Genomic DNA, 23,639 nt, shown 5'->3' on the forward strand with positions numbered 1-23,639 from the left:
CCACCCTGTCTGACAGCGTCACTCCCTCAGCACCACCCTCACCCTGACAGCGTCACTCCCTCAGCACCACCCTCAGTCTGACAGCGTCACTCCCTCAGCTCTACCCTCACCCTGACAGCGTCACTCCCTCAGCACCACCCTCACCCTGACAGCGTCACTCCCTCAGCACCACCCTCAGTCTGACAGTGTCACTCCCTCAGCACCACCCTCAGTCTGACAGCGTCACTCCCTCAGCACTACCCTCAGTCTGACAGCGTCACTCCCTCAGCACCACCCTCACCCTGACAGCGTCACTCCCTCAGCACCACCCTGTCTGACAGCGTCACTCCCTCAGCACCACCCTCACCCTGACAGCGTCACTCCCTCAGCACCACCCTCACCCTGACAGCGTCACTCCCTCAGCACCACCCTCAGTCTGACAGCGTCACTCCCTCAGCTCTACCCTCACCCTGACAGCGTCACTCCCTCAGCACCACCCTCACCCTGACAGCGTCACTCCCTCAGCACCACCCTCAGTCTGACAGTGTCACTCCCTCAGCACCACCCTCAGTCTGACAGCGTCACTCCCTCAGCACTACCCTCAGTCTGACAGCGTCACTCCCTCAGCACCACCCTCACCCTGACAGCGTCACTCCCTCAGCACTACCCTCAGTCTGACAGCGTCACTCCCTCAGCACCACCCTCACCCTGACAGCGTCACTCCCTCAGCACCACCCTCAGTCTGACAGCGTCACTCCCTCAGCTCTACCCTCACCCTGACAGCGTCACTCCCTCAGCACCACCCTCACCCTGACAGCGTCACTCCCTCAGCACCACCCTCACCCTGACAGCGTCACTCCCTCAGCACCACCCTCAGTCTGACAGCGTCACTCCCTCAGCACCACCCTCACCCTGACAGCGTCACTCCCTCAGCACCACCCTCACCCTGACAGCGTCACTCCCTCAGCACCACCCTGTCTGACAGCGTCACTCCCTCAGCACCACCCTCACCCTGACAGCGTCACTCCCTCAGCACCACCCTCACCCTGACAGCGTCACTCCCTCAGCACCACCCTCAGTCTGACAGCGTCACTCCCTCAGCTCTACCCTCACCCTGACAGCGTCACTCCCTCAGCACCACCCTCACCCTGACAGCGTCACTCCCTCAGCACCACCCTGTCTGACAGCGTCACTCCCTCAGCTCTACCCTCAGTCTGACAATCGCAGAATGTCCTCGAGCAGACTGGAATGGCTGCAGTGCACGGCTGATTAAGACGGAGGTGGGTGGGCAGGGTGGAGGGTACATAGAACGAGCCAACACAGGAGGTGGTAATGATTACAGTGATTCGAAGGCACTTGGACAGACACATGGATAGGAAAGGTGCAGAGGGATACAGACCCAATGCAGGCAGACAGGATTGGTGTGGACAGGTATAAGATGGGCTGAAGGGCCTGTTTCTGTCCGTATGTTTCAATGATTCTGTGATCTGTGCCAGGCCGGATTGAGGAATAACGAACCAAAAGTGAGTGAACGGAACCAACCAGAACCCTGAAATATGGAGCAAAGCAGAAGTATGATTTATAAAAACATTAAACAGCAGACAATCTCTGGTTCAGCGAGTTCTGGCAGGCAGCAGCACAGAAAATAAGCAGCAGTTACTGAAGTGTAGTTCCTGAACCTGGTGCACAGGCAGGGGACCAGTGTCAGAGGAGTGCAGGTATCTCAGTACAGCTCCAGACCCCCTCAGCTGCAGTGGGACGGTCATGGCCTTGACCAAGACGGAGCAGAGAGTCGCGGGACAATGTAGGAGAGTGCACGTCACCTGTGGCTGTCACCACAGAAACTCAGTTCCCAGACCAGGAATCCGGCACACAGTCTGCAACTTCAAAGGCAAGGTCACTGAGCCTTGTCCTTCCGCGCCCTCAGGTACATAGTTGACTTCAGCAGAGGGATAAGGAGAGATTGTCAGTGAACGTGGAGGCTGCCAGCAACATCCATTCTGTCGACAATTGTATAAAAACACCGCGGCCGTTCAATTGCACCTCATCGCCAGGGGAAGTTCTCCCCTTTGACCTGCCAATGTTTCTGCAGGTTTCTTATGGGAGACAGGTAAGAGCATTCACATTTCTGTGGTTACCGTGTGAGATTCAGGATTGAGATAAAGCACAGGCTGAAGCCACAGGCAAGGCACCATTAACCCCTGCCCTCCTGGCCAATACTGTGGAGGGTCCTTGCAGGAGCATCATCTGAGCACAGGTGCTAGATGGAGGAGGCTGCTCTCTGGCATACACAGAGCTAACGCAGTCAGTCAGCCTTGGACAGGAGAGTGGACGCAGGGCTGGACACACACATCACGCACTGTCCAAGTCTTCCGTTGCAGGGTGTTTGCAGAGTTCATTCTCTAACATCGGGGGCTCGGACCTGCAGAGAGGGGAAAGTTAAGGCTTGAAGCAAATCTTCCCTCAGGGTTAAACGTTCACAGACTCACCCGAGGCTAGTTCATTCCCGACCCCCATCGGCAATCGGATCCAGGTGCCTGTTGTAGCTCAGTGGGTCAAAAATCTCACCACTGAGGGAGGGTCACACTGTGGGAGGGGCCGTACTGAGGGAGGGTCCCCACTGTGGGAGGGGCAGTAGTGAGGGAGGGTCGCGCTGTGGGATGGCAGTAGTGAAGGAGTGCCGCACACTCCCCCCCCCCCCCCCCCCCCCAATTAAACAATCCCAAGCCACTGCTGAAAGGAATGCTGGTTCCTCTGTGTCCTACACCAGCACCCCCAGACCATCCAATCACCATCATACTGCTGTTTGGGATCTTTCTGTGTGCTGTCTTGTACAACACAGTTCCCAGGTGTGGTGCCCTGGCACACGAGGCAATGCCAGGCCGTTTTACATGGGTCCTGGATATCTGCTCCTCCTCTGATGGTTTCTGACCATCTGCCTTTTGGTTGGGTCCGTGCCCGGGGCAGGGGGATTCCTACAGGGAGCCTCAGGGGGTGGTATGTGGGGAGAGGCAAAGCATCCCTCAGACACACCCTGCGGCTTAACACGAACCTGTCCATCCAATCCTGAGAGGGTCCGGAGTGCCACCAGTCTCCCTTCTCCTTCCTGAGGTGTGAGAAGAGAACAGAGTGAGTATTCAGCTGGGATTGTGGTGGTGGTTCCTCAGCTGGGACTGAGGTTGAGGTTCCTCTGCTGGGATTGAGGTGGTGGTTCCTCAGCTGGGATTGAGGTGGTGGTTCCTCAGCTGGGATTGAGGTGGCGGGTCCTCAGCTGGGACTGAGGTTGAGGTTCCTCAGCTGGGATTGAGGTGGTGGTTCCTCAGCTGGGATTGAGGTGGTGGTTCCTCAGCTGGGACTGAGGTTGAGGTTCCTCTGCTGGGATTGAGGTGGCGGGTCCTCAGCTGGGATTGTGGTGGTGGTTCCTCAGCTGGGACTGAGGTTGAGGTTCCTCAGCTGGGATTGTGGTGGTGGTTCCTCAGCTGGGACTGAGGTTGAGGTTCCTCAGCTGGGACTGAGGTTGAGGTTCCTCTGCTGGGACTGAGGTTGAGGTTCCTCTGCTGGGACTGAGGTTGAGGTTCCTCTGCTGGGACTGAGGTTGAGGTTCCTCTGCTGGGACTGAGGTTGAGGTTCCTCAGCTGGGATTGAGGTGGCGGGTCCTCAGCTGGGACTGAGGTTGAGGTTCCTCAGCTGGGATTGAGGTGGTGGTTCCTCAGCTGGGATTGTGGTGGTGGTTCCTCAGCTGGGACTGAGGTTGAGGTTCCTCTGCTGGGATTGAGGTGGCGGGTCCTCAGCTGGGATTGTGGTGGTGGTTCCTCAGCTGGGACTGAGGTTGAGGTTCCTCAGCTGGGATTGTGGTGGTGGTTCCTCAGCTGGGACTGAGGTTGAGGTTCCTCTGCTGGGACTGAGGTTGAGGTTCCTCAGCTGGGACTGAGGTTGAGGTTCCTCAGCTGGGATTGAGGTGGCGGGTCCTCAGCTGGGACTGAGGTTGAGGTTCTTCAGCTGGGATTGAGGTGGTGGTTCCTCAGCTGGGATTGTGGTGGTGGTTCCTCAGCTGGGACTGAGGTTGAGGTTCCTCTGCTGGGATTGAGGTGGCGGGTCCTCAGCTGGGATTGTGGTGGTGGTTCCTCAGCTGGGACTGAGGTTGAGGTTCCTCAGCTGGGATTGTGGTGGTGGTTCCTCAGCTGGGACTGAGGTTGAGGTTCCTCTGCTGGGACTGAGGTTGAGGTTCCTCAGCTGGGACTGAGGTTGAGGTTCCTCAGCTGGGATTGAGGTGGCGGGTCCTCAGCTGGGACTGAGGTTGAGGTTCCTCTGCTGGGATTGAGGTGGCGGGTCCTCAGCCCTGCTTCAGGGCAGTCGGATGGGCAGGGAGTGCCAGCCCTGCTCACACCCTGCACGGGGAAACCTGTGTCTGGTAGTGGGAGGGTGATAGGACCAGAGCGCACTGACACAGGACACGGCAGACACTGGAATCTGGAGCCACACACAATCTGCTGGAGGAACTCAGCGGGTCGAGCAGCGTCTGTGGGGGGGGAGGAATCGTTGATGTTTTGGGTTGAGACCCTGCATCGGGATTGAGAGTGGAGAGGGGTTCATCACCTGCCCCTGTCTCCCAACTCCACCCCCCCTACCTGGTGCAACCTGTCCATCATCCTTCACCCCTCCTCAGTCCTCCTCAGGCCCCTCTGCCCTGTCCTGGACGTCTCCCTCTCAGTGCCGATGCAGGGTTTCAACTGAAAACCTCAACAATTCTTCCCCCCCACCCCCCCCCCCCCCCAACAGATGCTGCTCGACCCGCTGAGTTCCTCCAGCAGACTGCATGTCACACTATTAAAATACTCGTCAAAAGGAACTGAAAGAGTTGGGGATTGTTATTTTAACTGTGATTTTTCTTTGAATATCTGTGTGGAGCCATTGTCACTGGCTGTGCCATCAGTAACCAGATGAGCTTTACCACCATCCGCTCGTTTCAAATTCTCCAATCCATATTGTAGGATTTAATCTCGGTGTCGGATCAGTAGCCCTGGTCTCTCTGCCTTACCAACACAATCAAAGAACTGAAAATTCTCAGCAGGTCAGTGAGAAATGACTAACCCATTCACACCAACTACCCAAAGAACCAACAACTTTTTAGTTCCTCTAAACACCTCAGCATTTTAGACACCTCCATGCAATCTCCTGGGACCATTCCCATCAATCTCCACAGTCTCTCTAAGGCCCTTCATCAGGAGTGGTCAGTCCACAGCTGGGGTCTGAGTAGCCAGATGAAAAGGTTCAGTATAACGCACAATCTGCTGGAGGAACTCAGCGGGTCGAGAAGCATCAGTGTGGGGAAAGGAACTGTCGACATTTTTGGGTCAAGGCCCTGCATCAAGGTCCTGATGCAGGGTTTTGACCTGAAACATCAACAATTCCTTCCCCCACCCCCGCCCACAGATGCTGCTCGACCTGCTGAGTTCCCCCAGCAGATTGTGTGTTGCTCCAGATTCCAGTGTCTGCCGTCTCTGTGTCTCCACAGTCCAGTTTAACTCTGGTGCTTTTGTTTTCCTTGTCTGTCAACAGTACATTGGGAGGGCAGGTCTGACCGAGGTATAGGCTTTGATAGAACCATAGAACACTACAGCACACAAAACAGGCCATTCGGCCCTTTAGTCTGTGCCAAAACTTTATTCCGCTCGTCCCATTGACCTGCACCCAGTCCATAACCCTCCAGACCTCTCCCATCCATGTATCTGTCCAATTTATTCTTAAAACTTAAGAGCGAGCCTGCATTTACCACGTCAGATGGCAGCTCGTTCCACACTCCCACCGCTCTCTGAGTGAAGAAGTTCCCCCTAATGTTCCCCCTAAACCTTTCCCCTTTCACCCTAAAGCCATGTCCTCTCGTACTTATCTCTCCTAATCTAGGTAGAAAGAGCCTACTCGCATTTACTCTGTCTACACCCCTCATCATTTTGTAAATCTCCCCTCATCCTGATTTTGCTGAGTTTTATGAATCACAGCTGGAGATTGTGGATGGTACTAGATACCACGACAGGGAAGATGCAAAGCCCTTGAAAAGGATGCAGAAGTGATGCTCATTACCAGCTTTGAGAGACTTCAGATAGATTCACAGATCTACAGCACAAGAAACAGGCCCTTTGGCCCACTGACTCCGTTCTAACCATCAACCACCCATTTACACTGATCCTACATTAATTCTATTCTCAGTCTCTCCACATCCTCAACAACTCTCCCAGATTCTCCCTCTCTTCTGCACAATTTACAGCGGCCAATTAACCTACCAACCCACACGTCTTTGGAATGTGGGAGGAAACCGGAGCACCCAGGGGAAACCCATGCAGTCACAGGGAGAGCGTGCAAACTCCACACGGACAGCACCGGAGGTTGGGACCGAACCCGGGCCCCTGGTGCTGTGAGGCAGCGGCTCTGCCTGCTGGGCCACTGTGCCGCTCTCTATGAGACTGAGAAAGTTCAGGCTGTTCTCTTTGGAACAGACACAGAGGTGGCCCGATATGGGTTTTCAAGGTGTGAACAGAACTGTTCCTTCTGATGAATGGGTCCATTCCAGAGATTCAAAAATCACTGGCAAAAGATCTGGAGGAAGATGTGAGAAATTCTACACCCATAATTGTCAGGATTTTGACCACTCTCACAAAAAGAGTGGTGGTGGACAGTCCCATATACACTTTGCAGGGGAGTTGAACAGGTGGCGATGGATTTACTGGGCTCTGGACAAAGGCTGTGGATGTGCAGACACAAGGAAGTAGGAGCAGGAGTGTGCCAGCGGACCCCTCAGGCCTGCCCTGCTTCCCCAGGCTTCACCTCTTCTTCTGCGCCCGTTCCCTCTCGCCCTCAAATGCCCCATCTTTCACAAATGTATCTACTTCCTCTTCAGATACCCTCACTGCTCCAGGCTCCACGACCCGAGAGGGTAGAGAATTTCAGAGATTCACCACCCACTGTTAAAAGAAGTATCCATGCACCTCAAGTTTTAAATGAGCAGCCCTTTATCTTGTATCTCTGTCTTCACGTTCGAGGCACTCTCACTAGAGGAAACCTCTCAACGTCCAATCTGTCGTGGCCCCTGAGAGTTTCAATAAAATCGCCCCTCATTCTTCTAGAGAGCACAGAATACAGATCCAACTTGTTTAGCCTCATAGAAACATTTTGAATGTTGAAAGGACTGGACAGAGTAGATGTGGCCAAGCTGTTTCCCTTGGTGAGTGAGTCCCAGGACCAGAGGGCACAATCTTAGAATTAGAGGGTACAGGTTTAGGACAGAGATGAGGAGAAATTTCTTTAGCCAGAGGGTAGTGAATTTCTGGAATTCTTTGCCACATACAGCAGTGGAGGCCCGATCATTGGAGGCATTTAAGGAGGAGATTGATAGGTATCAAGGGATATGGGGATAGGGCCGGAAATTGGGGCTAGAAAGGAATAGTGTTTTTTCCCTTTAGCTCATGGAGCAGACTCCCCCCCCCCCCCCCCCCCCCCCCATTTCTCATTTCTTTTTCCCTTTTCCTTGGAGTAGACTTGAAGGGCCGAATGGCCTACTTCTGCTCCCTTGTCTTGTGAGCCTCTTGCTCCAGGAACTAGCTGAGTGTATTGCTTTTGGACTGCCTTCAATGCTACCATATCCTTCCTTAAGTAAGGGGACCACAAGTGTACAGAGTACTCCAGGTACAGCTTCACCAACACCTTGTACAACCCCACATCCTTCCCTTTATCCCATGGTCCACCGTCCTCTCCGATCAGGTTCCGTCTTCTTCAGCCCTTTCTCACTTCCACCTATCACCTCCCAGCTTCTGACGTCATTCCCCCTCTCCCCCCTCCCTCACCTGCCTATCCCCCCCCCCCACCTTGATCCACCTATCACCTGCCAGCTCTTGCTCCGCCCCTTCCCCCCACCCTTGTATACCGGCTATGTTCCCTCTTTCTTTCCAGACCAGATGAAAGGTCTCGACCCGAAACATCGCCTGTCCATTTCCCTCCACAGATGCTGCCCGACCCGCTGAGTGTGTTGCTCGACAATACTTCTGTGTTTCTAAACTCCAACCCCCTGCAATAGCGGCCAATATGTCAGTTAGCTTCCAAACTACTTCCTGCACCGGCCGGCGAGTCTTCTGATTCATGTCCCTTCTGTTCTCCACTCATCTGTGATCTTTCCCCATTTAGGTAACAGCCCACCTTTGGATTCCCCTCACCAAAGTGTGTGAGCTCACACACTCTCCACCCCACCCATCCATACCCTGTCGGGCCGTGCCAGTGTCCTCCTAGTTCTGTGACCTTGGCAGACTTGGAGAGCTTGGGCTCTGGCCCTCTGCAGGTCATTAAGAACTGAACGCTCTGTGTGAGAGCCAGCAAAGGGTGACCGGCAAAGGACTCCCTGTAAACTCCTGCGATACCGGGAGTCCACCAGCTCCGCAACTTACCCAAACTCCGCAGGAAATAATGATTTGTGGTGCGGGGGTGGGGTGGATAAGGGGAAGAACTTGCCAAGATGAAGGAGTGGAGGGAGTTAGGGAGGGGAAAGAGCGAGCACTCAGGAGGGGAGGGAGAGCTCAGGGGGGAGGGAGGGGGGGAAGCTCGGGGGTAGGAAACCTCATCTGGGTCACAAGGAAGAAGGGTTATAGAACATAGAACAGTACAGCACAATACAGGCCCTTTGGCCCACAATGTTGTGCCGACCTTTAAACCTCACCTAAAAACTATCTAACCCCTTCCTCCCACACATCCATTTTAAATTCCTCCATATGCTTATCTAGCAATCTCTTGAACTTGACCAACATATCTGCCTCCACCACCACCCCAGGCAGCACATTCCATGCCCCAACCACTCTCTGGGTAAAAAAACCTCCCTCTGATATCTCCCTTGAACTTCCCACCCATTACTTTAAAGCCATGCCCTCTCGTATTGAGCATTGGTGCCCTGGGAAAGAGGTGCTGGCTGTCCACTCTATCTATTCCTCTTAATATTTTGTACACCTCTATCATGTCTCCTCTCATCCTCCTTCTCTCCAAAGAGTAAAGCCCGAGCTCCCTTAGTCTCTCCTCATAATGCATACTCTCCAAACCAGGCAGCATGCTGGTAAATCTCCTCTGCACCCTTTCCGATGCCTCCACATCCTTCCTGTAATGAGGCAACCAGAACTGGACACAGTACTCCAAGTGTGGTCTGACCAGAGTTTTGTAGAGCTGCATCATTACCTCGCGGCTCTTAAACTCGATCCCATGACTTATGAAAGCTGACACCCCGTACGCTATGTTATGGAGACAATGAGGGGGCAGTGGGCAGGACTGAGTGAGCAGAATGGGGTTGAGGGAGTTGGAGGAAGTGCGAGGGTTTGGAGCAGGGTTCTGTGAGGAGGGTGATGCTCACTTCAGTACGGGAGGCTGTGTTTGTGTCTCTGTGCTGAGCTGTGAGCTCCGCTCCCAGTGAGGGGTCCCCTGATGCATGGGGAGGGCTCCTGGCCGCTCCATCTCCCACCACCCTCTCTTCCTGCTCAGAGGGAAACTGTCGGCATAGTCGCAGGGGGAGGAAGTTGAGGAGTCCTCGCTTGATCCTGGCCAAACAAACGGCGCCTCCTCTTCGATCGGCACCTGGGGGCACAGAAACAAATCCGGTGAGAGATTAGTCACAGACCGCGGACATGCCACACGTCAGGTAGCAGTTTGGTAAGTTGGCTTATTATTGTACAGTGAAAAACTTATCTTGCATACTGTTCGTACAGATCAATTCATTACACAGTGCATTGAGGTAGTACAAGGTAAAACAATAACGGAATGCAGGATAAAGTGTCATAGCTACAGAGAAAGTGCAGTGCAGGCAGACAATTAGGTGCAAGGTCATAACGAGGTAGATTGTGAGGTCAATAGTCCATTTTATCGTACCAGGGGACCGTTCAATAGTCTTGTAATTAACTGGATTTGTTCAAGCAGGTCAGCAAGGATAAGCCAGGTAACTACAGGCCAATGAGTCCTGTAATGTCTCGTATTGTCTAATACCAGAGGGCGTGCATTTAAAGTGAGAGGGGGTTTATTGGTATTGGTTTATTATTGTCACTTGTACCGAGGTACAGTGAAAAACTTGTCTTGCAAACCGATCGTACAGGTCAATTCATTACACAGTGCAGTTACATTGAGTTAGTACAGAGTTCATTGAGGTAGTACAGGTAAAAACAATAACAGTACAGAGTAAAGTGTCACAGCTACAGAGAAAGTGCAGTGCAATAAGGTGCAAGGTCACAACAAGGTAGATCGTGAGGTCAGAGTCCATCTCATTGTATAAGGGAACCGTTCAATAGTCTTATCACAGTTCAAAGGTAAGTTCAAAGATGTGTGGGGCAAGTTTTTTTTAAACAGAGTGGTGGGTGCCTGGAACGGGGTGGGGGTGGAGGCAGATACAATAGAGGCATTTAAGAAGCTCTTAGACAGGCACATGGTTGTGCAGAGAATGGAGGGAGATGGATATTGTGTAGGCAGAAGGGATTAGTTGGGTTAGACATTTAATTTGTTGAGCACATCGTTGAAGGCCTGTTCCTGTGCTGTGCTGTTCTATGTTCTAACATCAGTGTTACAGAAGCTACTGGGAAAAAATTAAGGCCTAGGATTTATTTACACTTGGAAAGGCAGGGATTGATTACAGATAGTCAACATGACTTTGTTCATGGGAAATCCTGCCTCATTGAAGAGGTCATTAGGTGCAGTGGACATTACCTGCATGGACTTCTGTAAGGCCTTTGACAGAAGAAGGCTTTTGATACGCTGGCCATCAGTCAGGGCATTGAATACAGAAGTTAGGATGTTATGTTACGATTGTTCAATAGTCTTCTAATTGACTGGAGAGGTGAAGCCACACTTGGGATTGGTCAGCCTATTATGGGAAGGATATGATTCAACTGGAAAGAGTGCTAGAAAGATGCTTGTCAGGAGCTGAGGTACTGAGTCATAGGGAGAGGTTAGACAGGGTGGGCCTTTACTTCTTGTAGGAGATTGAGGGGTGATCTCATAGAGGTGTATAACATGATGAGGGGCATAGATAGGGTGAGTGGTCGTTTTTCCATGGTTGGGGAATGGAAAGCAAGGACATAGGTTAGAGGTTAGAGGTGAAAGAACCTGAGGGGCAACATTTTTACACAGTGGGTGGTAGATATATGGAACCAGCTGCCAGAGGGAGTGGGTGAGGCAGGTACATCAGATACGTTTAAGAAGTATGTGGACAGGTATATGGATGACAGGAGTTTAGAGGGATAGGGGCCAAGTGCTGGGAAATGGAATTAGCTTGGATATTCATCTTGGTCGGCATGGACAGGTTGGGCCGAAGGGCCTTTTTCTGTGCTGTACAACTCTGTGACCTGGTTCGCTATGGTAGGCTGGTCCAAAAGGTGAGAGCCCATGGGATCCAGAGCAACCCAGCAAAGTAGAACCAAAATTGGCAGAGTAATAGGAGACAGAGTGTGATGCTGGAGGGTTGTTTCTCTGATTGGAAGTCTGTGACCAGTGGTGTACCACAGGGTCGGCTAAAGCATGATGGGAAGTGGTGGAGCACTGGCAGACAGAATTAAATCCAGATAAATGTGAGGTGATACAGCTTGGGAGGACAAACAAGGGTAGGATGTACACAGTAACCGGTGGGGCCTGAGGAAGTGTCGCTGAAGAGAGGGACCTTGGTGTATGTCCGTAGATCTCTGAAAGTGGCCGCACAGATAGAGGGGTGATGAAGAAGGCGTATCGAAGTGGTTCAGAATACAAGAGCTGGGAAGTCATGTTACAACTTTATAAAACTTTAGTCAGGCCACACTTGGGAGTATTGCGTGCAGTTCTAATCAACACCTTATAGAAAGGATGTGGTTGCACTGGAGAGGGTGTAGAGGAGGTTCACCAGGATGTTGCCTGGATTGGAACATTTCAGTTATGAGGAGAGACTTTCCCTGGAGCAGAGGGGGCTGAGGGGAGACCTAACAGAGGTATCCAAAACCATGAAGGTGACAGATAGGGTAGATAGTAAGAATGGTGTGTGTCCAGGACAGAGGGCACAGGGTTATGGTGAGCGGTAGGAAGATTAGAAGGGATCAGAGGGGTAATTTTCTGAGTGTGGTTACAATCTGGGATGCACTGCTGGAGGAGGAAGATACTCTTACACTTAAGGAGCATCTACACAAGCACTTGAATCACAAAGGCCTAGAAGGTTTTGGGCCTGTTGCAGGTAAATGAGATGTTTAGAGAGGTCCAACAGTTGGTGTGGATGCTGCGGGCCACAGGACTTGTCTCTGTGCTCAGTGACTCCAACTCCCCACTGTCCTGGCCCATGGTTTTGTCCACACATCGCTGCACTGGACAATATTTTTAAGGCACGGTAGGGTAGCGGTTAGTGTAACGCTTTACAGCGCCAGTGACCAGGGTTCAATTCCGGCCGCTGTCTGTAAGGAGTTTGTACGTTCTCCCCGTGTCTGCGTGGGTTTCCTCCGGGTGCTCCGGTTTCCTCCCACATTCCAAAGACATACGGGTTAGGAAGTCGTGGGCATGCTATGTTGGTGCCGGAAGTGTGGTGACACTTGCGGGCTGCCCCCAGAACACTCCATGCAAAAGATGCATTTCACTGTGTGTTTCGATGTACATGTGACTAATAAAGAAATCTTATCTTAATATATCTATAGTGTATAAAATGATGAGGATTATAGATACGGTGGACGTGCACAGTCTTTTCCCCAGGGAAGGGGAACTAAAAATGAGGGGGCACAGGTTTAAGTGAGGGGGAAAGATTTACAAGGGACCTGAGGGGCAACTTTTTCACGCAGAGGGTGGTCCGTATATGGAACGAGCTGCCAGAGGAAGTGGGTGAGGCAGGTACATTAACAACATTTAAAAGACACTTGGACAGATTCATGGATAGGAAAGGTTTAGAGGGATGTGGGCCAAACGCTGGCAAATGGGACTGGCTTAGATGGGCATCTTGGTCGGCATGGACCAGTTGGGCCAAAGGGCCTGTTTCCGTGCTGTATGACTCTAACACAGCCACTCAGTTCACAGTGAGTGGGAGGTTGCTGTGTGTGTGACTTTGTACTGAGACAGGGAAGCTTTGCCAGCACCCTTGCCACCAGCTCCTGTTGCTTTGAGCCTGGGCGTGGCTGGCGGCTGGCTCCTGGTGTGGCATGTACGCCACAGACGTACCTTGGTCTTGGGGCCCTGGTATATCACCTGCAGCGACTGCAGCCTCTGCACTCCCTGCAACACCTCGAGGCGCCTGAACTTCAGCTGCAAGTGCCACCGATCTGCCACCGCCTGCATCCACTGGCCAAACACGGGAGGGGTCTGCTCTTCATCCAAGACCACCACGTCCGTCCGCCCCCTGCCTGGGGTGGTGGGGGCAGGAAACCATTAGAACAGCAGGAGCATCTGGGAAACCTTCAGTGCATCTACGGGTGGGGAGCAGCCTCTTCCCCAGGGAGCCCCTCCCCACGTATCCCGGGAAGACTCTACAACACTCTCCCCAGGAAGACCCTCTGTCCCTACCCTAGGAAGACCTCCTATACCTATCCCAGGATGCCCCTCTGCAGCTATCCCAGGAACACCCTCCCCATCCTATCCTGCCTCTCCCACTCCTGCCCCTCCCCTCCAGGATCTGTTGACCTGCAATTCCCTCTCTCAACTCCCACCCCCACCTCACCTCACCACATCTCAATCCCTTCCCCTCTCCATCCCACCCTCGCCCTCTCACCACCAATCCTCTCCCTCCCACAACCTCCCCGCCCTCCCTCCCTCCCTCCCTCCCTCCCTGCTGCACCTCCAAATGACGCCGCTCTCCTTTCCGGTCCCTCCAGCTCCACTTACCATCTCCACTCCACCCCGCTTCACCTCGCACCCCCGCACTGCTCTCCCTCCCTCCCCTCCCCACACCAACACCTCCCCCCCCCCCCAACCCACACATTCCCACCCCACTCACCCTTGCGTTTGGTCTTGTGGGTCAGGATGAGGAAGGGGATGCCGGTAGAGAACTCACAGGCAGAGAGAAGCTGGAATGGGATAGGTTCCTCCTGAAGGTTGTAGGATACTGGGATTGGAGGAGACAGGAGTCAGGGCAAAGAACCTTTAATCCTCACCCCCAACCTGAAGCTGGCCTCTTATTACCATTGCCCGAACGAGCCCTCACTTTCATCTACCCCCTGGTATCACCCCAACTGGTCTCAGACAAAACAAACGTCCATCCCAATCCCAGGCATGACGCACCATCTCTCTCCAGGGAGACGGCACTGCCCACTCACCTCAGCCCTCACAGATTAACGGGAATTCAAGAAACAGTTCATGTAAAGAATGAGACTGACCTTCATACTTGAGAACCACCTTGTCCAACGAAATCTGAAGGGAAGAGATGGGAAAACACTAAATGACTGGAAGGAAAATATTTAGAAGGCGGGCGACACGGTCCAAGCCAACTCCAGCCACAGCTCACAAGGTCAATTCCACCCACAGGTTACTTGGAACAGTACGGCACAGGAACAGGTCCTTCGGCCCACCATGTCTGTGCCGACCACAATGCCGAATCCCATCTGCCGGCAAACGATCCCCATCCCTCCATCCCCAGCCTGTTCATGTGTCTGTCTGAACACTTTTTAAACACCCCTATTGTATCTGCTTCCACCATCTCCCCTGGCAGCCCGTTCCAGGCACCTACCTACTACTCAACTTCACCAGGTAAAGAGACTTATCTGGTAAACGATCCCCTAGTACGATGAGATGGACTCTTGACCTCACAATCTACCTTGTTATGACCTTGCACCTTATTGTCTGCCTGCACTGCACTTTCTCTGTAACTGTAACACTTTATTCTGCATTCTGTTATTGTTTTCCCTTGTACTGCCTCGATGCACTGATGTGATGAAATTATCTGTTTGGATGGCATGCAAAACAAAGTTTTTCACTGTACTTCGGTACACGTGAACAGGTACAGATAGAAGACACAGGAGCCTGAGGACATGTACCACCAGGCTCAAGGACAGCTTCTACCCCACTATGATAAGACTATTGAACGGTTCCCTTATACGATGAGATGGACTCTTGACCTCACGATCTACCTTGTTGTGACCTTGCACCTTATTGCACTGCACTTTCTCTGTCACTGTGACACTTTACTCTGTACTGTTATTGTTTTTACCTGTACTACATCAATGCACTCTGTACTAACTCAATGTAACTGCACTGTGTAATGAATTGACCTGTACGATTGGTTTGCAAGACAAGTTTTTCACTGTACCTCGGTACAAGTGACAATAATAAACCAATACATGACATAATAAACCAATTTACCAAAATCTCCTTTAAACTTTCCCCCTCTCACTATAAACCTATGCCCACTAGTATTTACAAGGTCAAATGTCAACACCACAGGTTACAAGGTCCATGTTTAACTCCACAATAGGTCACAAGGTCAACTCAACCCATAAGATAGTTCCCGAGTGGGTACAGGACATTCTGAAAGGGGAGAGTGAGCAGCCAGAGGTGGTGGTTCATATTGGTACAAACAACACAAGCAGAAAGAGAGATGAGGTCCTGCACAGTGAATATAGGCAGTTCAGTAGCAGGTTAAAAAGCAGGACCCCTCAGGTTGTGACCACAGGATAACTCCCAGCGCCACGTGCCAGTGGGGGCAGGAATAGGGGGATCTGAGGAATGAGTGGTGCTGCTGGCTAGGCCTCAGCCACTTGGACCACTGGGATCTCCTCCAGGGCAAAGGAGACCTGTACAAGAGGGATGGGATGTATCTGAACTGGAGAGACACCAATACCCTCGCAGGGAGGTGTTAAGGGTGAAAAGGTAGCAAGGGAGAGAGTAGTTCCCGTTAAGGACCAGTGTGGTTATCTGTGTGTGGAGCCACATAAATGCTCGGGGTCTTCAATGAATTCTTCTTGTCTGCATTTACCGTTGAGGAGGACATGGAAGTGGTGAGCTCAGGGAGGGAAGAGTGGAGCGTATCAACATTACGGAGGAGGAGATGGCGGGGGTCTTGAAAGGCATAAAGGTGGATAAATCCCTGGGACCTGACCAGGTGCATCCTAGGGTGTTATGGGAAGCAAGGGAGGAGAATGCTGGGGCCCTGCAGAGATGACAGGTGAGGTACCAGAAGACTGGAAGATACCTAATATTGCACCTTTAATTAAAAAGGTCAGGAGGAATAACCCAGGAAACTACAGGCTGGTGAACCTTACATCAGTGGTGGGAAAGTCACTGAAAGGGACTCTCAGACAGGATTTGGAGTAATAAAGCATGGAAACAGGCCCTTCGGCCCAACTCATCCATGCCAACCATCTAAGCTAGTCCCTGCAGTTATCCCTCTAAACCTTTCCTATCCATGTACCTGTCCAAGGTTACAAAGAGGTCAAATGTCACCTCCACCCACACGTCACAAGGTCACTTCCACTCACCAGTTACACAGAACACAGAACATACAGCCCAGGAACAGACCCTTCCGCCCAACACGTTTATCTGCATTTGGAAAGGTGGGGGCTGATTAAGGATAGCCAACATGGCTTTGTGTGTGGGGGAGACTCTCTCTCATGAATTTGTTTCTAGATTATTGTAAGAAGTGACCAAGAGGATTGACATGCGCAGGGCGTTAGACTATCTACACGGACTTTAGCAAGGCCTTTGACAAAGCCCCACATGGTAGGCTGGTCCAGAAGGTTAGAACACATGGCATCCAGTATGAGCTAGCCAGCTGGATACATAATTGGCTTGGTGGTAGGAGACAGTGGAGGGTTGCTTTTCCAGATCGGAGTCCTGTGACCAGTGGTGTGCCGCAGGGATCGGTGACGGGTCTGCTGTTGTTTGTCATCGATATTGAAGCTCTGGGTGAGAATGCAGGTGCAAGCTTATGGTTGATACCAGAATGGGCGGTGTGGTGGTCAGTGAAGCCACACAAATCGTTAGGTAGGCCGCACGGAGTAACGTGCGTAGTTCTGGTCGCTACACTACAGGAAGGATGTGATTAAGCTGGAGAAGGTGCGGAGAAGATTCACAAGGATGCGGCCTAGACTGGAGGGCTCGAGCTGGAGAGACGGCACAGGCTGGGCCAGTTATCCCTGGAGCGAAGGAGGCTGAGATGTGACATGATAGAAATATATATAAAATGATAAGTGGCTCAGACAGGGTTAAGGGTCAGGGTGTGTTTTCCATGGGAGGGGTGTCTAAAACTAGAGGGAATAGATTTAAGGTGAGACAGAGGAGATTTGAAGGGGATCTGAGGGGTAAACTTTCCACACACAGAGTAGTTGGTATCGGGAATGAGCTGCCAGAGGAGGTGGTGGGGGCAGGAACTGTGACAACATTTAAGAGGCATCAGGACAGGTGCTGGACAGAGCAGGGAATGGAAGGAGATGAGATTAATGCAGGCAGGTGGGATTGGTATGGATTGGTACGACGGTCGGTATAGACAACATGGCTTTGTTGGGCCAGAGGGTCTGGTTCTGTGCTGTACATCTCAATGACACAGGTCACCAGGTCAAACCCACTCACAGGTCAAACCTCAACTCCACCCATAGATCAAAGGGAGGCCAAAGGTCACTCCACCCACAGATAACATGGCCTCCCCCACCCAGCACACGGTGAGTGGGAACAGCTGGGAGGTAGACGACTGTGATACCAACAATCCCTGCATCAAAGCAGGAGACGAAATGAGTTAACATGGGAGGCGCTGGCGGGCAGGCTGATGCTGGTCAGAGGGACGCATTGAGGCAGGTGACCAAGAGCACAGTCAAGACCAGTTATTAGAGTTATACATCACAGGCCCTTCGGCCCAACATGTCCATGGCAACCAAGGTGTCTGTCCAAGCTAGTCCCATTTGCCTGCATTTGGCCCATGTCCCTCTAAACTTCTCCTATCCATGTACCTGTTTAGCTGTCTTTACATTGTAATTGTACCCGTCTCTACCACGTCCTCTGGCAGCTCATTCCATATACCCACCACCCTCTGTGTGAAGAAGTTGCCCCTCAGGACCCTGTAAATCTTTCCCCTCTCACTTTAAATCTATGCCCTCTAGTTTCAGGCTCCCCTACCGTGGGAGAAAACTGTGACCATCCACCTCATGATTTTATAAACCTCTATAAGGTCACCCCTCAGCTTCCTACACTCCAGGGTAAAACTTCCAACCCATTAGAACTCAAGCCCTCTGTTCTCGGTAACATCCTTGTGAATCTTTTCTGCATCTCTTCCAGTTTAATGATGTCCTTCCTATAGCTGGGCGACCAGAACCACACACAGTATTCCATGTGTGGTCCCACCAATGACCTTAGGGGCATCTTAAAGGGCCAAAAAGATTAGGAAGAATTCTAGAGCTTAGGAACTGTGGGGTGGGTTCTAGGGATTGCAAGCAGGTTAACCGTGATAGGAAAGCAATGGCAGGAACCTCAATGGGATCAATTGGATTTACGTCCTCTTGATTGATTTTCATTATCTTGACTTTTCCCAGGAACTTCTCCAGATCCTGGAGTGGTGGGGTCCCCAGTTCCTCTGGTGTCCTCAGGAACGTGCCTGGCTCCGGTTCCTTGTCATTCTCTTCAATCTTGGGCAAAGTGAAGTCAATCTGGGATCTCTCACACAAAGCAGTCGTTCTCTTGCAGATGCTGTCCAGCTCTACCCAGCAAGAAAGAAATGATTAAGTAATTGTCGCCCGTGAGAAGGTTGCTTCTTACAGAGGTCAGCACCAGTGAAAATGGACCAACAAAAAACACGTCCGTAAGAACATAAGAAAATTGGAGCAGGAGTAAGGCGTTTGTCCCTCCATGTGGTCTGGTGTTTCACAGAATCGTACAGCTTAGAAACAGCACTCATGGCTCACCTCGTCCACACCAATCATGTGCCTTTCAACACTAACCCATTTGCCCACATTAGACCCATATCCCTCTACACGTTTCCAATCTAAGTACTCGTCCAAACACCTTCTAAAGGTTGTAACTGCATCTGCCTCACCCACCTCCTCTGGCAGTTCGTTCCAGATATTCACCACAGTCTGTGTGACAAACTTAATCTTCAAATCCCCTTTCCCCTCTCACCTTAAGCGTGCCCTCTAGTTCTAGACACCCCTACCCTGGGAAGAAGATTCTGACTCTCCTCAGGACCTTCTACCTCAACACAATTTTCCAGCACTAGCCCCACATCCTATGATTCCCTTAGTATCCAGGAGTCTGTAGGTCTCTGGTTTGAATGTATTCAGCTGTGCTTCCAGACAAGGAAGGAAGCATTACTGAATCTGCTTTTGGGTAGCGAGGTGCAAAATGTGAAGACCCTTCCTGCAGAGGAGCATTTGGGCAACAGTGATCACAATATAAGATTTAGAAAACCAGAGCAATGAAATGAGAAAGTACTTGTATTTGTAAGTGCAGCCTCTAAAAGGGAACTGGATAAATGCCTGGAGGAAAAAAAGGCAGGAATACAGAGACAGAGCAGGGAGTGGAACCTGTCGCAATGACATTACAGCACACTGGCCTCTTCATCTGATTCTATGAAGATTCCTCAATGAGGCTGGAAGTAAGGTGGAGCTTGGGATCATGGACAAATGGTTGCTAACCCAAAAGGGAATTCAGGCACACACTTTGTCAGAGTGACGACATTGACTATCTCAAAGGCATTTAGGGGTGGCCACGATATCTCTTTCCGGCGACATGTACGTGAATGCATTGGCAGGACACTTAAATGGGTCTTGAGGGGCAACCTCTTCACACAGAGGGTGGTGGGTATATGGAACGAGCTGCCAGAGGAAGTGGTGGAGGCGGAACACATTGGCAGAATACATAGCGACGTGTACATGAAAGCAACAGAGGAAGCAGGATAACAATGGAAGGGGTGGGGGGGGGGGGGGCAGTTTTACAGAACAAGGAAACGGCTGAGACATTAAACAGATATTTTGCATCAGCTTTTAATGGTAGAAGGTACCAAGATATCACTTATACTGAACAATGCAAGGGAGGAATTAAATGCCAGCACCATCGCCGGAAAAAATAGTACTAGGCAAACCAGTAGGGCCAAAGGCTGATAACTCTCCTGGCCCAGATGACTTGCATCCAAAGATCCTACAAGAAGTGGCTACTGGGGATATATCAGTTATAATCTTCCAAAACATCTTTAGATTCTGGGGAAGTGCCAGAGGATTGGACAAATGCCAATGTGACTCCCCTATTAAAAAAAAATGAGGATTGATAATGCAGGTAACTCCAGGCCAGTAAGCCTCGCTTCTATTGCAACACACAAAATGCTGGCGGAATTCAGTGGGTTAGGCACCCCTACTGACGCTGCCCGACCTGCTGAGTTCCTCCAGCACTTTGTGTGTTGCTCCATATTTCCAGCATCTGCGGTCTCCCTCGTGTCTGTTGTTGGAAACAGCCTCGCATCTATTGTTGGAAAAATGTTAAGAATCAATGATTAAGGATGCAATTGCAGGAAAATCAAAACTTAACCAAGCAGTGGGGAAATCATGTCTGAAAAATCTATGAGAAATTTTTGACAATGTCCCAACTAGACTGGATAGAGGGGAACCAGTAGTTTTGCATTAGTGCTTCCAGAAGAGGTTCAACATAATGCCTCACTAAAGGTTAAATCACAAGAGCTGGGTGTTGGAGGTAACACACACTGGTCTGAGAGAGGTGTGGCTAACAGGCAGCAGGTAGGGATAAGGAGGTTACCTTTAGGTTGGCAACCCCTGACCAACAGCCAACTGGGATCCCAACTGTCTACAACATATGTTTAACGACTTGGGGGAAAGGTTGCCAATAGAGTCACACAGCATGGAAACAGGCCCTTCGGCCCAACTGGTCCATGCCGACCGAGATGCCCATCCCAGCCAGTCCCATTTGCCAGCATTTGGCCCGTAACCTCCCAATCCTTTCCAATCCACATACCGTCCAACTGTCTTTTAAAAGTTGTCATTGTACCTGCCTCAACCACTTCCTCTGGCAGCTCGTTCCACAAACATACCACCCTTTGTGTAAAAAAAAGTTCACCCTCATGTTCCAGTTAAATCTCTCTCCTCTCACCTTAAACCCGTGCCCTCTAGTTCTGGATTCTCCAACCCTTGGTAAAAGACTGAGTGCATTCACCCTATTGATGCCCCTAACGATTTGAAGATCACCCCTATCTCCTACACTCTAAGGAATAAATTCCTAGCCTGTCCAACCTCTCTATAACCCCACCTCTCAAGTTCTGGCCGCATCCTTTTAAATCTTTTTGCACTCTTCAAGGTGCCATACAGAAGTAGATAAGTTGTAAGGAAGGTGCCTACAGTTTACAGAAAGATGTTTATACGTTATCAGAATCAGGTTTATTATCACTGACATATGATGTGAAATTTGTTGTTTTGCGGCAGCAGTACGGTGCAAGATGTAACATTACCATAAATTACAAAAATAAATAGTGCAAACAAAAAGAAATAACGAGGTAGTGTTCATGGACCATTCAGAGATCTGATGGCGGAGGGGAAGAAGCTGTTCCTGAATCATTGAATGTGGGTTTTCAGGCTCCTGTACCTCCTCCCCGATGGTAGTAACAAGAAGAGGGCATCTCCCGGATGGTGAGGGTCCTTGATGATGGATGCCGCCTTCTTGAGGCACGACCTCTTGAAGATGTTCTCAATGATGGGGAGGGTTGTGCCCGTGATGGAGCTGGCTGAGTCTATAACCCTCTGCAGCCTCTTGCGATCCTGTGCATCGGAGCCTCCGTACCAGGCGGTGATGCAACCAGTCAGAATGCTCTCCACTGTACATTTGTAGAAAGTTTCAAGAGCCTTTGGTGACGTACTGAATCTCCTCAAACTCCTAATGAAGTATGCGAGGGTAAGGAGTTGGCAAATTGAGCATGGTGTGAGAAAATGTGAAGTTGTTCACTTTCGATAGAAGAAGGAATACTGTAAGCAATTGCAGTGCCAGCAGTGATCCTTGTGGGATTATTAAATGGAAATAAAACTGCAGAGAGCTGCAGTACAAAGGAATATGAGGCTTCTTGTGCATGAAACACAGAAAGCTAGTACACAAGGGCAGCAGCTAATGGAAAGTGCTCATGGAATGGTGGCCCTTAGCTTAAGGAAGTAGAGAAGTCTTACTGCAAATGTACAAGCCACTAGTGACACCAGATCCAGAGAACTATGAACAATTTTAGTCCTCTATAAGGAAAGTTATTATTTCATGGGAGGTGTTTCAGAGTACGTCTACAAGGATGATCCCAGATATTGTGAGGAAAGGAATTGATTGTGGACTTCAGGAAGGGGAAGTCAGGAGAACACACACAGTCTTCCTTGAGGGGCCACTGGTGGAAAAGGTGAGCAGCTTCAAGTTTCTGGGTGTCAACATCTTGGAGGATCTATCCCGGGTTCAACAGATCGATGCAATCATGAAGAAGGCATGCCAGCGGCTCTACTTCATTAGGAGTTTGAGGAGATTCGGTATGTCACCAAAGACTTGTAAATTTCTACAGATGTACAGTGGAGAGCATTCTGACTGGTTGCATCACCGCCTGGTACGGAGGCTCCAATGTGCAGGATTGCAAGAGGCTGCAGAGGGTTGTAGACAGCCAGCTCCATCACGGGCACAACCCTCCCCACCATCGAGGACATCTTCAAGAGGTGGCACCTCAAGAAGGTGGCATCCATCACTAAGGACCCTCACCACCTAAGACATGCCCTCTTCTTGTTACTACCATCAGGGAGGAGGTACAGGAGCCTGAAGACCCACACTCAATGATTCAGGAACAGCTTCTTCCCCTCCACCATCAGATTTCTGAACTGTCCACAAACACTACCTCGTTATTTTTTTTGCACATTTATTTTCGTAATTTATAGTAACTTTATGTCTTTGTACTGTACTGCTGCTGCAAAAGAACAAATTTCACATCATATAAGTCAGTGATAATAAATCTGATTCTAATTCTGAAAGCTTAAACTGATTGGGAGTCTACTCAATGGGATTTAGAAAAACGAGAGGCAATCCTATTGAAACGTAGGTTTCTTCAGGGGCTTGACAAGGTGAATGCTGAGATGTTTCCTCTCACGTGAGAATACATAACCAGAGGGCCTAGTCTCAGAATAAAGGGCGTCCATTTGTGACTGCGATGACCGAGAATTTCATCCCTCAGAGAGGTGAGTGGAACTCCTTGCCACAGAGAGTTGTAGGGATAGCGTCCTTGGGTATATTTAAGGATGAGACAGATAGATTTAAGGGCAGGCACGGTAGTGTAGCGGTTAGCGTAACACTTTACAGCACCAGTGACCTGGGTTCAATTCCGGCCTCTGTCTGTAAGGAGTTTGTACGTTCTCCCCGTGTCTGCGTGGGTTTCCTCCGGGTGCTCCGGTTTCCTCCCACATTCCAAAGATGTACGGGTTAGGAAGTTGTGGGCGTGCTATATTGGCGCCGGAAGCGTGGCGACACTTGCGGGCTGCCCCCAGAACACTCTACACAAAAGATGTATTTCACTGTGTGTTTCGATGTGCACGTGACTAATAAAGATATCTTAATCAGTGAAGGATTCAAGGGTTATGGTGAAAAGGCAGGAAAGTGGACAAGGAACATTGGAGCAACCACCATCCTATTAAATGCAGAGTAGGCTGAATGGCCCCTGTTCCTACTTCTTATGGTTTTCTGGGAGGACAGGAATAGAGGAGAAGGGGACAGGGGGAGATGGCCTG

The 23,639-nt window shown here is 50.7% G+C and overlaps 1 protein-coding gene across 9 annotated transcripts in view; it reads right to left on the minus strand.

Moving 5' to 3' along the window:
* Window positions 1-1,197: 1,197 nt before the first annotated feature.
* Window positions 1,198-23,639, minus strand: part of LOC127570897 (uncharacterized) — a 111,729-nt gene continuing 89,287 nt past the window's right edge. For 7 of the 9 annotated variants that reach the window (XM_052016808.1, XM_052016805.1, XM_052016806.1 and 4 more), the window contains 7 exons: window positions 18,378-18,604; window positions 14,301-14,334; window positions 13,922-14,029; window positions 13,150-13,331; window positions 9,359-9,579; window positions 3,032-3,085; window positions 1,198-2,401 (listed from right to left, as the gene is read on the minus strand). In XM_052016808.1, the coding sequence (XP_051872768.1) occupies window positions 2,332-2,401; window positions 3,032-3,085; window positions 9,359-9,579; window positions 13,150-13,331; window positions 13,922-14,029; window positions 14,301-14,334; window positions 18,378-18,604 (896 nt within the window). In that variant the 3' untranslated portion in view covers window positions 1,198-2,331. Of the gene's footprint in view, window positions 2,402-3,031; window positions 3,086-9,358; window positions 9,580-13,149; window positions 13,332-13,921; window positions 14,030-14,300; window positions 14,335-18,377; window positions 18,605-20,108; window positions 20,359-23,639 lie in introns of those variants that run through there. The other 2 variants (XM_052016809.1, XM_052016811.1) reach the window with 2 other exon arrangements.

This window comes from Pristis pectinata, chromosome 5, assembly GCF_009764475.1.
Source record: "Pristis pectinata isolate sPriPec2 chromosome 5, sPriPec2.1.pri, whole genome shotgun sequence".
NCBI classification, from domain to species: Eukaryota; Metazoa; Chordata; class Chondrichthyes; order Rhinopristiformes; family Pristidae; genus Pristis; species Pristis pectinata.